Source organism: Pangasianodon hypophthalmus, chromosome 23 (genome assembly GCF_027358585.1).
Source record: "Pangasianodon hypophthalmus isolate fPanHyp1 chromosome 23, fPanHyp1.pri, whole genome shotgun sequence".
In the NCBI taxonomy this organism is placed as follows: domain Eukaryota; kingdom Metazoa; phylum Chordata; class Actinopteri; order Siluriformes; family Pangasiidae; genus Pangasianodon; species Pangasianodon hypophthalmus.
The window spans coordinates 1,184,157-1,197,500 of NC_069732.1; the positions used below are offsets into that span (position 1 = coordinate 1,184,157).

Below are 13,344 nucleotides of genomic sequence, written 5' to 3' on the forward strand. Positions count from 1 at the left end.
GGCTGCTGCTTTATGTCCCAGGACTCCCTCATGGCTGTGTTAGCTTCTGGCTCTCCCTTTTAGTTATGCTGTCACAGCTAGTCTTGCTGGAGTCCCTGCTTGCTGTCTGCATGCAAAATACATTGTATTTAACCATTACTGGACAATTAGCATACCTAACAATCTCTCCCTCTCTCCCACTCTCTCTCTCCCTCTCTCTCTCTCTCTCTCTCTCTCTCTCTGAGTCTGGTTCCTCTCAAGGTTTCTTCGTCATGATGTCTCGGGGAGTTTTTCCTTTTTACCATCACCTCTGGTCACTCATTAGAGATAAATCTATAAATTTAATATTTATATCCTGAATGTATTTATTTATGTAAAGCTGCTTTGTGACAAAGTGCATTGTTAAAAGCTCTATACAAATAAAATTGAATTGAATTGATTAGAGTGAAATCATGGAAATACTTTAGAGGGTGGGGTTCATATAACAAGCTTAAAGACACACCCATCAGCCACCAACTCAAAGCCCCGCCTTCATTTGGTTTTTAAATGTCACACAGCTGAGAGTCAGAGTAAATGATTCTGCCGCACCCATGTGTGTGTGTGTGTGTGTGTGTGTGTGTGTTGGCAGTTAGACCTGTTCCTCCTGACACACTGCTCTGTCGACGCCGAGCCTCATCAACACAGGAAGCAGAGCACAGTCCCGACAGCATGGGGTCATAACTCATCCTCATCACAGCCAGATGATTTGATCAGTGTGGAGTTTCCTCATTTCCTCTGTCCTGAGCTGCACTTTGGACGCTGACGTGAACATGGCCACCGATTTGGGATACAACTTTGTTTTTAAAGGTGAGACTCAGACTTCTGAGTGCTGTAAGAAAATACACTCCTTGTGTGTGATGGTTTCTGGTGTTCGGTATGTAAATTTGGCTTTACCACTAAAAAAAGTGCACTAAAGTTCAAGTCTTCTTCTCTCTCTCTCTCTCTCTCTCTCTCACTCACTCACACACGTTTGGGTCAGTGGTGTTAATTGGTGAATCTGGAGTTGGGAAGAGCAACCTGCTGTCCCGATTCACCAAGAGCGAATTTAACCACGACAGTCGCACCACCATCGGGGTGGAGTTCAGCAATCGCAGCGTGCAGCTGGACGGAGTGACCATTAAAGCGCAGATTTGGGACACAGCCGGTCTGGAGCGCTACAGAGCCATCACCTCAGCGTGAGTGTCTAACTGCAGACAGAAAATGTTCCACTCAAACATTAGAAGGCACTCTTTACCTTTGCTCTAAAAACAATCATTCTCATCAGAGCTCACTCCTTTAATTAATAGCATTTACAGTAAAAGTTGCAGAAGTGTTTATCAGATCAGAGCTGCAGTAATAGTTTAAAAAAGTCTGAAGCAACTAGACAATGACCAGGAAGTGAACTCGTGATCAGGAAGGTGGTGATAAGATGGAGATAAAGATCCTGAAGAACACAGATTCACACTCTGGGTTGCCAGGGTAACGCTTTTGGTTTTGTTTTGTTTTTTTTTTGCCAAATTGCATTTTGAAACAAGATTGCAAATCTGCAGGTGGCTTTTTTTAAATATTATTTTTATAAAATAGTCTGCAGCTGCTAAGATCTTGTTTTAAAGCAAATTAAATCAAATTGGTTTCCACAAACATAGCATGTGGCAAACAAAGGGAAAGCGTAAGCGATGTACAGAGCGTTTCATGTTGCAGTGGGAGCTAAACAGATATTACAGAGGGTTTTGGTTGGAGAACAAATCTTTTTTTTTACTTCCCATTTAAAATATTCTTTATGGAAAATAACCTATGGAATTATGGAACCTAAAATAGCACCTAAAGCAACCTTTGACAAATATTCATTGTCAGTTGTCTCATAACCGTAAGAGAAGGTTGTGTTTTAAAGTTTCCAGAACCTTTCAGAAACTGCGCAGACTTTGTTAAACAAAACAGAAAGTTCCACGAATGTTATAAAATGTAAAGAGAACCAGTGTTAGGAAAACGTACTGCGTCTGCTGGTTCGGGTTGGAATCAGTTTTGCGTAGGAAGGCTAGCTACTAGCAAGGGCTAGCGATCATTCATTCTATGCGTTTCTTCTGATTTGCCATCAGAATGCCAGATGAATCATCTAAATAAGGAAGAAAATATTGTAAAGACTGGGAGATGAAAAAGGGGGGTTATGGAGTGGATAATGGCCATACCAGGCGAGGATAAAAAGGCAAGTTTCATGAAACTGTGAATCAGAAATGCGTGCACACTACAGTGATGCAACAGCTGAGCAAAATATGTCTCTCTTTCCTAATAGTGGATTTTTTAAATGTTTTTGGGTCTTCGAGTACGATTTCTGAGATGTAGTTGAGGTGGACTTTATGCCGAGACCTGGCAAAGATGTTCGCAAATGCACAGTTTAGTTGATTCTTATGCTTTTAAATCAGCTGTTAGAAGCCGTGATCACAGCAACAAGCTGCTTGGAAGTGCTGCATTAGAGGATAAGACAAATATGAGGAAAAGCACCTGATACCCTGCTGATAAATCTGGAGGTGGATCTGTGATGCATTGGAGCTGTTTTTTTTGGCTGCTTGTGAAGAACGATGTCATCAGGAATAAGTAACAGGATATGTAATTACAAAATCTGGTTGTCTCTGCCAGGAGGTTTTTCCGTTGCACTCAGATGAGGATGGTTCCCTTCTGAGTCTGGTTCCTCTCAAGGTTTCTTCCTCATGTCGTCTCAGGGAGTTTTTCCTCACCACCGTCACCTCTGGCTCACTCATTAGGGATAAATTCACACATTTGCAGTATTATCTTTTTTTGTGAATCCATTTATTTCTGTAAAGCTGCTTTGTGACAATGTCCATTGTTAAAAGCGCTATACAAATAAAATTGAATTGAATTGAATTAAATTAAACCCAGGCTGTAGAGAGATAGAGAGAAGACATGCATTGAAGTGTTTGTGAGACACAAAATCATTTTTTTAACAAAGAATGATTTAATTCTCTGGAGATCTGAATCCTCTGAAACTCTGTACTGTGAGTTGAAGAGGACGTTCACGTGCACAAACCTGAGAGTATACAGGAAATAACAATGTTCTGCATGGACGAGTGGATTGAGATCATCTCCAGCTTTATTAGATATTACAGGAAGTGAAGCAGTATTGTTCTCTCCAGGAGCGCCTACAGCAAATATTAATTGTGTGGGTGCCAATACTATTGAAATCACCAACTATGTAGATAAAAATGCACTAGTTAAGAACATGTTAATGTTAAAATAAGACGTGTTTAACCTGCGGAGAGCTGCAACGTGAAAAATAAAAAATCTTACATAGTATTCAGTGATTTATGGTAATTTACATATTACACAATAATTTATTCATAATACACAATAATTTACATATATTACTAAATAATTTACATACGACTCGATAATTTACATATATTATTAAATAATGTTGATATTACACAATAATTTACATATTACTCAATAATTTATTCATAAAACCAAATAATTTACATATATTACTCAATAATTTATTCATAAAACCAAATAATTTACATATATTACTCAATAATTTGCATATATTATAAAATAATGTTGCATATTACTCAATAATTTACATATTACTCAATAATTATTTGGCGTAGAGATTTAAATTGTGTCTCGTCAGAGAGCTGATCGTGAATCGTTATTGTGTCTGGATTATTTACAAATATACAAATATTTTTTGTATATGTTTTTTCAGAGATTTTATATTTTTATTTATCCCCTGTTTGATTCACAACACAGAAGTTAGTTTTATTATAAACAGAAGAATTTCTTCTTTTTTAATGTTTTTTTTATTGGGTTATCTGTTTATCCAATCGTCTGGCGCACTTAAACTACAACAGACACATAAAAAAGGTGGGCAGAATTATTGGCACCCCTGATTTTCATGACGTGTGCCAATAATTCTGGATTTGAGTTGTACAGATAAACATACACAACTGTGTGTGATTTATAAATATTCGAATGTATTCACGGTGATGAATTCACAGACAGCTCTACACACCAGTGACAGGGAGACGGGTAATTAAGGTTCGTTACCTGACTCAGGTGTGTTCCGATTTAGAACAAAAGCAGAAGAATGTGGCCCGGTTGTGGGCGTGGCTTGAGCAGAGGCTAAGTGATGTGAACTGTTTTGTTCAGGTATTACAGAGGTGCGGTCGGAGCCCTGCTGGTGTATGACATCAGCAGACACCTGACGTACGAGAACGTGGAGCGCTGGCTGAAGGAGCTGTACGACCACGCCGACCCTCACATCGTCATCATGCTGGTGGGGAATAAGAGTGATCTGGCAACCCAGCGCACCGTCCCCACAGAGGAGGCCAAAGCTTTTGCAGGTAAAGAGAGAAAAAAAATCAGTGTTGATACTTTTGGTGGGAAAAAACTCCTGAAAAGGTGCACGAGTATCTTCTAACAGGAAAACACTCTGTTATAAAGTTCTACTTAGAGCCTTTAAGGGTTCCAGCAGAGATCCATTCATTTTCTAAGAGTATCGTACAGTTCTGTGCAAAAGTCTTAGGCACATGAAGAAATGCTGTAGAGCAAAAATACCTTCAAAAATAATGAAACTAAATGTTTCTACATTAAAAAAATGCTATAAAGAGCAGTAAACAGTAATAAATGAAACAAAGTCAGTATTTAATGTGACGATCCTTCACTTTAAATAAATAAACAGTATCTGAGGTGCAGTGTGTGCAGTTTTATAAGGAAATGAGCTGGAAGTGTTACTGAGCATCTTGCAGAAGCAGCCACAGTTCTTCTGGAGACTTTGACTGTCGACTCGCTTCTTATTTCTGCAGCGAAACCCAGCAGCCTTCATTATGTTTTTATCTGAAAAGTGTCTCTTATGGAATCTGCTGCTTTCTTTACTGACATACAAACATTTTTCTGTAACGTTTCATTTTGTGCTGGAAAACTAATGTTTGGAATCTAAAATGTTTTTGTACTGAATCAATAATGTAGAAGTCAGAAAATAAACATCTATAACAAAGTTTGTACTAAAAAAAGACTTTTGCACAGTGCTGTATATTCTATACAGTATTAGTAGCAGTATTAGTGGTGTAATCTGCGTACACTGATCCCAGCTAACAGCAGAACATTATTACAACATTCAGGAAGGTTCTAAGAAGGTCAGACTGTAATGTTCCTGCAATGCTCTAAAAACATTTACTGTAATAAGTGTTTGCTCACACAGCACTCCCAGTTTGATTAAAACGATCATTATGGAAATGTTGCAGCAACGTTGTAGGAATGTTTTCAAACGTTACACCAACACATTCTTACGACACTCAGAGATCTCAACAGATGCTGGAAAGTTCTACTAACATAAAAGTGGCACTACATGTGAACATTAATATACACTATATGACCAAAAGTATGTGCACCCCTGACCATATGTGGTTCTTCCCCAAACTGTTAGAAGCTCACAGTTGTATAGAACGTCTCTGTGTGCTGTAGCTTTACAGTTTCCCTTCACTGGAACTCAGAGACTCAAACCTGTTCCAGCATGACGATGCCCCTGTGCACAAACGAGCTCCATGAAGACATGGTGTGTGAAGGTTGGAGTGGAAGAACTCGAGTGTCCTGCACAGAGCCCTGACCTCAACCCCACTGAACACCTTTGGGATGAACTGGAACTGGAGACTCCTTACCCAACATCAGCTCCTGACCTCACTAATGCTCTTGTAGCTGAATGAACACAAATCCCCACAGCCACGCTCCAACATCCAGTGGAAAGCTTCCCAGAAGAGTGGAGCTCATTATAACAGCAAACACACGGGGAATAAATCTGGAATGTTCAACACGTACATATGGGTGTGATGGTCAGGGGTGCACATACTTTTGGAAATATAGTATATGTTTAGAAAATGCTTATCCAAAGAAACTAGGAGGAAAAAAGAGTTCTATGTAACCCATTTTTTCCCCCATTTTTTTTCTAAGCGTGTACTATGTTGTAGTTAGAGGTTAATGGTGTTGTTCTCCTGGAGAACGGTTCTGTAATAAACACTTTGTGTTCAGAGAGCAGGATGAATCGTGTTTAACACTAACGCTGACTCTGTTCTGCTCCTTCCTGCAGAGAGTAAAGGTCTGCTCTTCATCGAAACTTCAGCTCTCCAATCAACCAACGTCGAGAGTGCGTTCCTCCAGGTTCTCACAGGTCTGGCTTCTAAGCATGCTGACATTTAGAGCTGTGATGAAGGAGAGAAAAGAAACGAGACAGAGTCATTACTGACCATCATTTTAGTTTTATTACTCGCAAAATTACACACACACACACACACACACACACACACACACACACACACACACACACACACACACACCTGCCACCAGGAGGCGCTGTTTCCATATAAAACGTAAACATGTGGCCTGCGCTAATAAGACAGAACTTTGCTAAGTAGTGAACACTACAGAGTGCACTTCATGAGCACCTGTGAAGAGAACTTTTTTTTCCTCTTTCTTTGTGTCTCAGAAATCCATAAGAAGGTGGCGAGTAAACAGGTGACTCGAGGCTCCATCAGCGCCGTGACTCTCGGCACCACCGGACCCATCATCGAACCTACAGAAGAGAGCAGGAGCTGCTGTAGGAAACAGTGAAGATCAAATCATCATCCTCGCAGAGATGCCTACAGCGTTACCAGCTTTATACAGCGTAACAGTGCAGCTGGTCCCTCGGCTGTGTTCCAATACTGCTCCTCAATGCACACTCCTCCACTTCCCCTTGATCAGCTCAGTTTCTTCTAATCCGCTCGTGAGGATCGAGTTGACGTCACTGTATTCCGTCCATTAGGAAAATCTGTAATGGTTTCCATCAGATTCCTGAAGGTTTCCATTACAGATATTCTGATTAATATTAAACACAACTAGAACCCAAGAGAACCTTCTTTTAGGAGAATCAGAGAATCCATCAGAAACCATCAGGATCCACACATTCCATGAAACTACCATTATAGACCACCAGAAACACATTAAAACCCATTAGGAACCTGAAAATCTGTAATGGTTTCCATCAGATTCCTGAAGGTTTCCATTAGAGATGATCCAATAGGACCTTTTTTAACCATCACAATGAAATCAGATACTCCATCAGAAACCATTAGAAACCATTACAGACAGCCAGAAATGCATTAAAACCCATTAGGAACCAGTAGAACTCTGTATATAGCTCATTTTAATCCACTTCAGATCGAACTGGCTAATTTTAAATTTAGATTAATTTTTGTTGCATGCTAATTTCAGCCAACAGTGTTGATTAGCTTGTGAATAGCTTAAAAAGCTAAAATTGGGTGTATTATTATTATTATTAGAATCATATAGAAATTAAAAAAACAACAACAACTATAACACAGCTAGCGGCCTAACAGCGGATTAGCATAACGCTGAGCTTGTGGCTAAGTGAGGAAACGGGAATTTTCTGACTTCTGAGTAGGAATAATCTGTTTCAACTTGGAATTCTCTGTTGGAATTGAATCCAAATAACTGATTTAAAGTCAGATTTTAAGTTCTTTAAAATGGCTAAATGCAGGAGAAGAGCTGATTTTTTTTAAAAACTAAATGTGCTTGTTTTATTTTCAGGACAGTTTTCAGTAAATTAGCCTAGCCTAGCCTACATCCTACATTCTACTCCTAAATTAAATAAAACACAAACAGCTTTGAGAGAGGTTTTTTTTTTTTTTTTGAGAGTGTATTCTGAGATTCTGCACTCATGTGAAGTTGTTTGAGAGATTTTTTAGATTCACACACGACACAAACGAGCGCTAGCTTCCTGTGAGCGGCCATTTTGATTCTGAACTTAAACAGCTCAGGCTTGTGTAAACGCTCTCAGGTGGGAAACAGGAAGTTCAGAGTTTGATATAACGTGAAAGGCAAATCCGTACTCATTTCTCCGTAACATCGAGCTAGCACTATTTAAAGTCACTTCTTGGGTTTTACACGTTACATTACTACGCTAGCAAGCGTTAGAGATTTAGCGAGCTAATACACAGCTTGAAGGAAACTCGGATGCTGCGTCTCAGTTCGTCTTCTATCCGTCCTAAATAGTGTCCGAGATTAGAATTAGCATGTTCTAAATCGCAGCACATTGAAATGAGGATCCCAGAGATACCCAGATTATTGACTATTTCAGGTAGAGTTTTGAAGTGTCGATCCGTGGACATTTTTTCAGCTAATATTACCCACAATCCCTTGCATGAGGGAGGAGGAGGAGGAGTTTTATGACGGTTCGTTTCGCCGAATTCAAGGATGCGTTTTAGAGAAGTGTAAAAGGGAATGTTAAATTAAATAATGTGGTATAAATTATATCAGGAATAACGAATGAAGAAAAGCTGAGATGCGATGAGGACACGTGTGTGCGTAACCAGGCAACAACAACATTCTCTTCATGACATCATGACGTGTTTGTGAGTTAGTATGTCTCTGTAATCGCATACTCTTTTGCTACACACTCAAAAGTATGTACCTTTTCTTCACAAGAAGAGTGCACAGTTTTAGTGCACAGTATAAGTAGGTGGATAGAGACGCAGGGAGTGTGTAGAGTTTTCATTTTCTCGAGATCGAGTGTGTTCCTGGTGAACAATACACTCCGACACACACTGCGAGAACACACTCGTGACGTACGCTGTGCTTTGGAGTCGCTAGGGGAAGTGCACTAGTGTGTGTTGAGCATGGTATTGGAACACAGGGCTGGGTTTGGATCATGTTTTGTTTTTTTTTATGTGATTTTTTTTATTTTCGAGCCGTGTACAACATGTTGATGATGATGATGATGATGATGGTGTAAAGACGACGTCATGGTTGGTGTTCAGCCACATTTACACTTTGGATGGATGAGTTTCATAAACGAAATTATTTATGACGCAGAGACGTCGATCCTACAGAAAATGTTTACGTCATTTGTATTGTTTCAGTTTGTTTTGTAAGTGTGAAGTTTAAAAAATCACACACTTTAAAAAGCAAAGCTCCTACTGTCTCACACACACACAAACAAATTATTAAAAATGTAAAATTCTAATATATTTTAATATGAAATCTATATTTTTTTGTGTCAATTGTACAATTCTGCAAATCTTATCCCTGCTGTGTAGCTTCACCTGAAGATAAACACAATAAAATTCAAATATTTAAACCTTTACACTTACTGCACTTCATCTGAGGTGATGATGTCAGAAGTGGACTCAATCAAGTGGACTTATTAAGGACGTATTAAATGCGTATGGGAACACGGCCCATGGGTCAGGTTTCATTATTTATATTGAAATTTTCATGTGTGGATTTATTTGATTGTAATTTGACTCGAGTCTGCTTTAGGTGAAAAAGATTTACACGACAAATAAAGAATAATTTGAGTTATTAATTAATTAATCACTCATTAATTAATCACCTGAACAGGTAAGAGATGTAGCGGTAGCAAATTAAAGCAACAAAAAATATTAATTTGGTACAGAACAGTGTAAAAAGTCATTACATTTTATACACAAATGATAGACCAGAGTGAGTATTTAGGCCGGCGATGATGTTTAATCACATTCAAGCTTTAGCAAATACACGTTTTTTAATTATTTAACACCTTCCACAGAGTGTTAGTCATGACGTCTCTCTGTGATCTGATGTTTTAAAGAAAAGTGAGTGTTCAGAGTGATGAACGCCGCTGTTAAACGCCGCTCTCGCTCTCTCCTGCTCAGTTGAGGCGGAGCACACACTCCGTCCCGGGATACTGCGGCAGGTTCAGACTGTACTTCCTGTCCAGAGCCGGAGGAACGAATCGTCCGCCCAGGTAGTGATAACGGCCCTGGAAGTGAGACGCGGCTTTCTTCGGAGCGGTGAGAGAGACGAGCAGGTCGGGCTGGATCCCATCAGAGGCTCCGCTCTCCACGTCCCAACCTGAGAGACAGACAACACATCAATCAGGCTCAGCATCAGGGTGTGTGTGTGCTGCGTTTCCAAAAAGAAACGACGAAATGAAGCCATCTTTCATTTTTAATGACATTAATAGCAGTTGAAGAATGTAAAAAGAAATTCTTTCAAAGCTGTTTTCCCATTTTAATTTCAAATGAAACACTGGAGCAAGACAGATATATCACATGCTTAAATAAAGTTTTATTATAAAAATGAACGAGGTGTTGAGACTCCTGACCTGAGGGGATGTCCACGCTGGCGATGGGAGCGCTGATCTTCTTCAGGGTGGATAAAATGGCGGCGAACGGCTCGCGCACCGCTCCTTTAAAGCTGAACCCAAAGATGGCATCGATCACCACGTTATAAACCTCATCCACCTCATCGGCCTGCAGGACCAACAGTACAGAGTTACGTGTGTGTGTGTCACGGCGTGTGTGTGTGTGTGTGTGTGTGTGATCATTTATTCTTACAGAATATATCATCATTTATTAATTTATAATTATATACACTCATAACAGTTACAGCACAGAGAGAATGGTGTGTGAAAGTGGGCGTGGCCTCTGTGTGGCAGTTCCAGTGAAATGGGCGTGGCCTCTGTGTGGCAGTTCCAGTGAAATGGGCGTGGCCTCTGTGTGGCAGTTCTCGTGAAATGGGCGTGGCCTCTGTGTGGCAGTTCTAGTGAAATGGGCGTGGCCTGAGTCCCTGAGGTAAACTGATTTTTTTTGTTTGTTTTTTACCTCTGGCATCTCAGATAAGAAGAGAATCTCCATCTTCTCACACTGAGTGGTTAAATTCTGGAAAAGTTGTTTGTTTGGTCGTTTCGGGTAAAGAACAGCAGGTTCATATCCCTGTTTAACACACACACACACACACACACACACACACACACACACACACTGATATAATAAGAATACTACCATTATAACATTATGAAGTTATCATCATTATCTGTGCTGCTGTAGTGTAACTCTGAGGACAGAACTACGTCCTCACGTACACATCGTCACACCCTGATCTGATGCAGATCGAACAGCCGCGAGATAAAAAAGTGTAAAAGCGCAAGAGTGAGACTTACAAACAGTTTGAGATGGCGAGCGCAGACCAGACCGTCACCTCCGTTATTCCCTGGACCACAAATCACTAACACACGGGGCGGGAGTTTGAGCAGCGACTGCAGAGGATATGCCTGAGAGAGAGAGAGAGAGAGAGAGAGAGAGAGAGACACACACACACACACACACACACACACACACAGAGACAGAGAGAGAGACAGGGGACATGTGTGTGTTTACTGTAATGACAGTTTGGGTTTTAGTCACGTGTTAAAACTCGTCTTTACCTTTGTAACAGCCGTAGCACAGCTGAGTCCAGCGAGCTCCATCAGCTGATCCACACTGAAGCTGTACTCGGAGAAAAGCTCCTCATCGATCTTCTGAGCTTCCTCCTGACTACACACACACACACACACACACACACACACACACACACACACACACACACACGACTGAGCTTTTACTCTATATATTAGTCGTTCAGGTGGACGTGTCCTACTCACCCTAAGTACCTGACCGACTGGGCCATGCTGCAGGCCTGCCTGGTGAACCGTGGTGTGTAGGCGTGTTCACACACATGTGTGTGTGCTGCTCTGTGTGCGAGGACAGTGACTCCCCGTGATGTCACAAGGAGACCAATGCCGAACAGAGCCCGCAATCCCAGCATGCACCTGGATACACCTGGAATATGAACAGAAGTGATGGGAATTCCGGCTCTTTTCAGCGAGTCAGATTATTTGACTCACTCACCAATAAGAGTCGACTCTTTCGGCTCCCAAATGACTCATTGGCTTTTTTCTACACAAGACCAATTTTGCGACGTTTTAATCAGTGATTATTCGTCTTTTGCCTAATTACAGCTGATATTGAGCTGATATTTCACATACAGAGTTTCAGAAAATCTTATTCGACCTTATAATTCACAGAATAACACCACCTTGCACTAAATAACTAAATAATCTAAATAAATCTAAATAACTGCTAAATCAGCAATAAAAACAGTATTCATCTCTGCATTAATGTGATTGTGCTGGTGTGTTTGTGCTTCATTAAGAACATTAATTTATATTTTTTCCTGATTAATAGAAAATCCTAACTGCAACAAAAACGGCTCCTATTTAGGAGTCGACTCTCAAGGTTCAAATGAACCGATTCTAAGAATCGACTCGTTTGTGACTCTTCACTAATAAGCAGAAAGACAGGTGAAAACATCAATATTGCATTTTAATGACAAAGATAAAATGGTTAATGTCACATTTACCTCAAATGTAGTCGATTTAAATATATATATATATATATATATATATATATATATATATATATATATTATGACCAGTGATTTAGTTTCAGAAGCTTTCAGTTATGAGCGCTTATAACCGCCATGTATGTGGTATATTTTCACATTTTCTCACCTGGGAGAAGCGCGTGAGCTACAAACACAGCTCTTAAACACAGGAGCTAAACAACATGCAGCTCAAAATGTCAACAGAACCTTCTTACATCACTTCCGGTTTCCTACAGAGCCCTGTGTTTACTCACAATATCGATCAATTCTTCCTTTAAAACAATAATACAAATATATCTGTGAAAATGCGAATGTTTTTTATCGAGCTAACTTTATTTGTTGTGCTTTCGAGAACCTAAATGTATTCGTAAATTAGTTTAACATTTGTATTATGCCAGTGAGCTAGCAGGAATAGTTAGCATCTCACCTTAACTAGCTGACTATAAATACTCACGCGCTTTCAAAATGTTTTATTAAATATTTAAATCACATTTAAATCACATCTATTCAGTTATATTAATTTTTAAAAAAAATATGTGTGCTAATTTAGCATAAATATATTTACCTGCGCTAGCGAGTTACTGGGATTTTAAATCAGGCGGCCACAGTGGGGACCTAAAGGGTCCTCAGGACACCGGAAGTTTCAAAATAAACGCCGCAGTGCGTTTATTTAAAACGTATAAAAGTGTTTTTCGCACTTTTAAAAAATCATTTCATCCATATCTAATCATAAGTCATCTTACTTATAGAATATTTTATCACCTGATTGATTTATTTAGTTAAATAATTACTTGATTTTTTTTGAATGTTTAAATCAATAACTGACTAATGGTTTCCTAATGGCCCTGAACTCCAGCTCCTTTATTAATCTAGAACATATTCAGTTTTATTTCAGTATTAAGAAAAATTCTATAAGATGTTTGTTTGTTTGTTTGTTTGATTGATTGATCATGTTGGTACTTGAAGCATCAGAAAACACATTCGGTTCAGATTATTTTATTTACTGGTTTACACACATTATTTATCTTGTATTTCATATTTAATTTGGTTTATTATTATAAAAATGACAGATGGGTGAACTACATGAGGTTGAAA

The 13,344-nt window shown here is 39.4% G+C and overlaps 3 protein-coding genes across 4 annotated transcripts in view; 1 reads left to right on the plus strand and 2 right to left on the minus strand.

The window, feature by feature from the left end:
- Positions 1-582: 582 nt before the first annotated feature.
- rab25a (RAB25, member RAS oncogene family a) lies at positions 583-9,148 on the plus strand. Its single transcript, XM_026918362.3, has 5 exons — positions 583-825; positions 998-1,193; positions 4,162-4,355; positions 6,095-6,175; positions 6,491-9,148. The coding sequence occupies exons 1-5, from the start codon at positions 789-791 to the stop codon at positions 6,613-6,615; spliced, it is 633 nt and encodes a 210-aa protein (XP_026774163.1). The 5' UTR covers positions 583-788; the 3' UTR covers positions 6,616-9,148.
- Positions 9,149-9,514: 366 nt separating this feature from the next.
- On the minus strand, positions 9,515-12,921 carry naxe (NAD(P)HX epimerase). 2 transcript variants are annotated; one of them, XM_026918358.3, is made up of 7 exons: positions 12,815-12,921; positions 11,468-11,645; positions 11,252-11,360; positions 10,988-11,098; positions 10,650-10,760; positions 10,151-10,298; positions 9,515-9,897 (listed from the first exon to the last, which is right to left on the minus strand). In XM_026918358.3, the coding sequence occupies exons 2-7, from the start codon at positions 11,629-11,631 to the stop codon at positions 9,695-9,697; spliced, it is 846 nt and encodes a 281-aa protein (XP_026774159.3). In that variant the 5' UTR covers positions 11,632-11,645; positions 12,815-12,921; the 3' UTR covers positions 9,515-9,694. The 2 variants fall into 2 exon arrangements, with proteins under 2 accessions (XP_026774159.3, XP_026774160.3); XM_026918359.3 differs by lacking the exon at positions 12,815-12,921 and adding an exon at positions 12,377-12,530.
- Positions 12,922-13,210: 289 nt separating this feature from the next.
- Positions 13,211-13,344, minus strand: part of mreg (melanoregulin) — a 4,080-nt gene continuing 3,946 nt past the window's right edge. The window contains exon 5 of the mRNA XM_026918452.3: positions 13,211-13,344. This exon is cut by the window's right edge and continues 545 nt beyond it. The gene's annotated coding sequence lies outside the window, so the exon portion shown is untranslated.

Coding starts and splice junctions, on each gene's coding strand:
- naxe (XM_026918358.3), bottom strand. CDS start 11,631: ATGCTGGGATTGCGGGCTCTGTTCGGCATTGGTCTCCTTGTGACATCA. Junction 11,361..11,467: donor CAGTCGGTCAGGTACTTAGG/GTGAGTAGGACA, acceptor GTGTGTGTGTAG/TCAGGAGGAAGCTCAGAAGA. Junction 10,761..10,987: donor CTCGCCATCTCAAACTGTTT/GTAAGTCTCACT, acceptor TGTGTTAAACAG/GGATATGAACCTGCTGTTCT.
- rab25a (XM_026918362.3), top strand. CDS start 789: ATGGCCACCGATTTGGGATACAACTTTGTTTTTAAAG. Junction 826..997: donor ATACAACTTTGTTTTTAAAG/GTGAGACTCAGA, acceptor CGTTTGGGTCAG/TGGTGTTAATTGGTGAATCT. Junction 1,194..4,161: donor TACAGAGCCATCACCTCAGC/GTGAGTGTCTAA, acceptor TGTTTTGTTCAG/GTATTACAGAGGTGCGGTCG.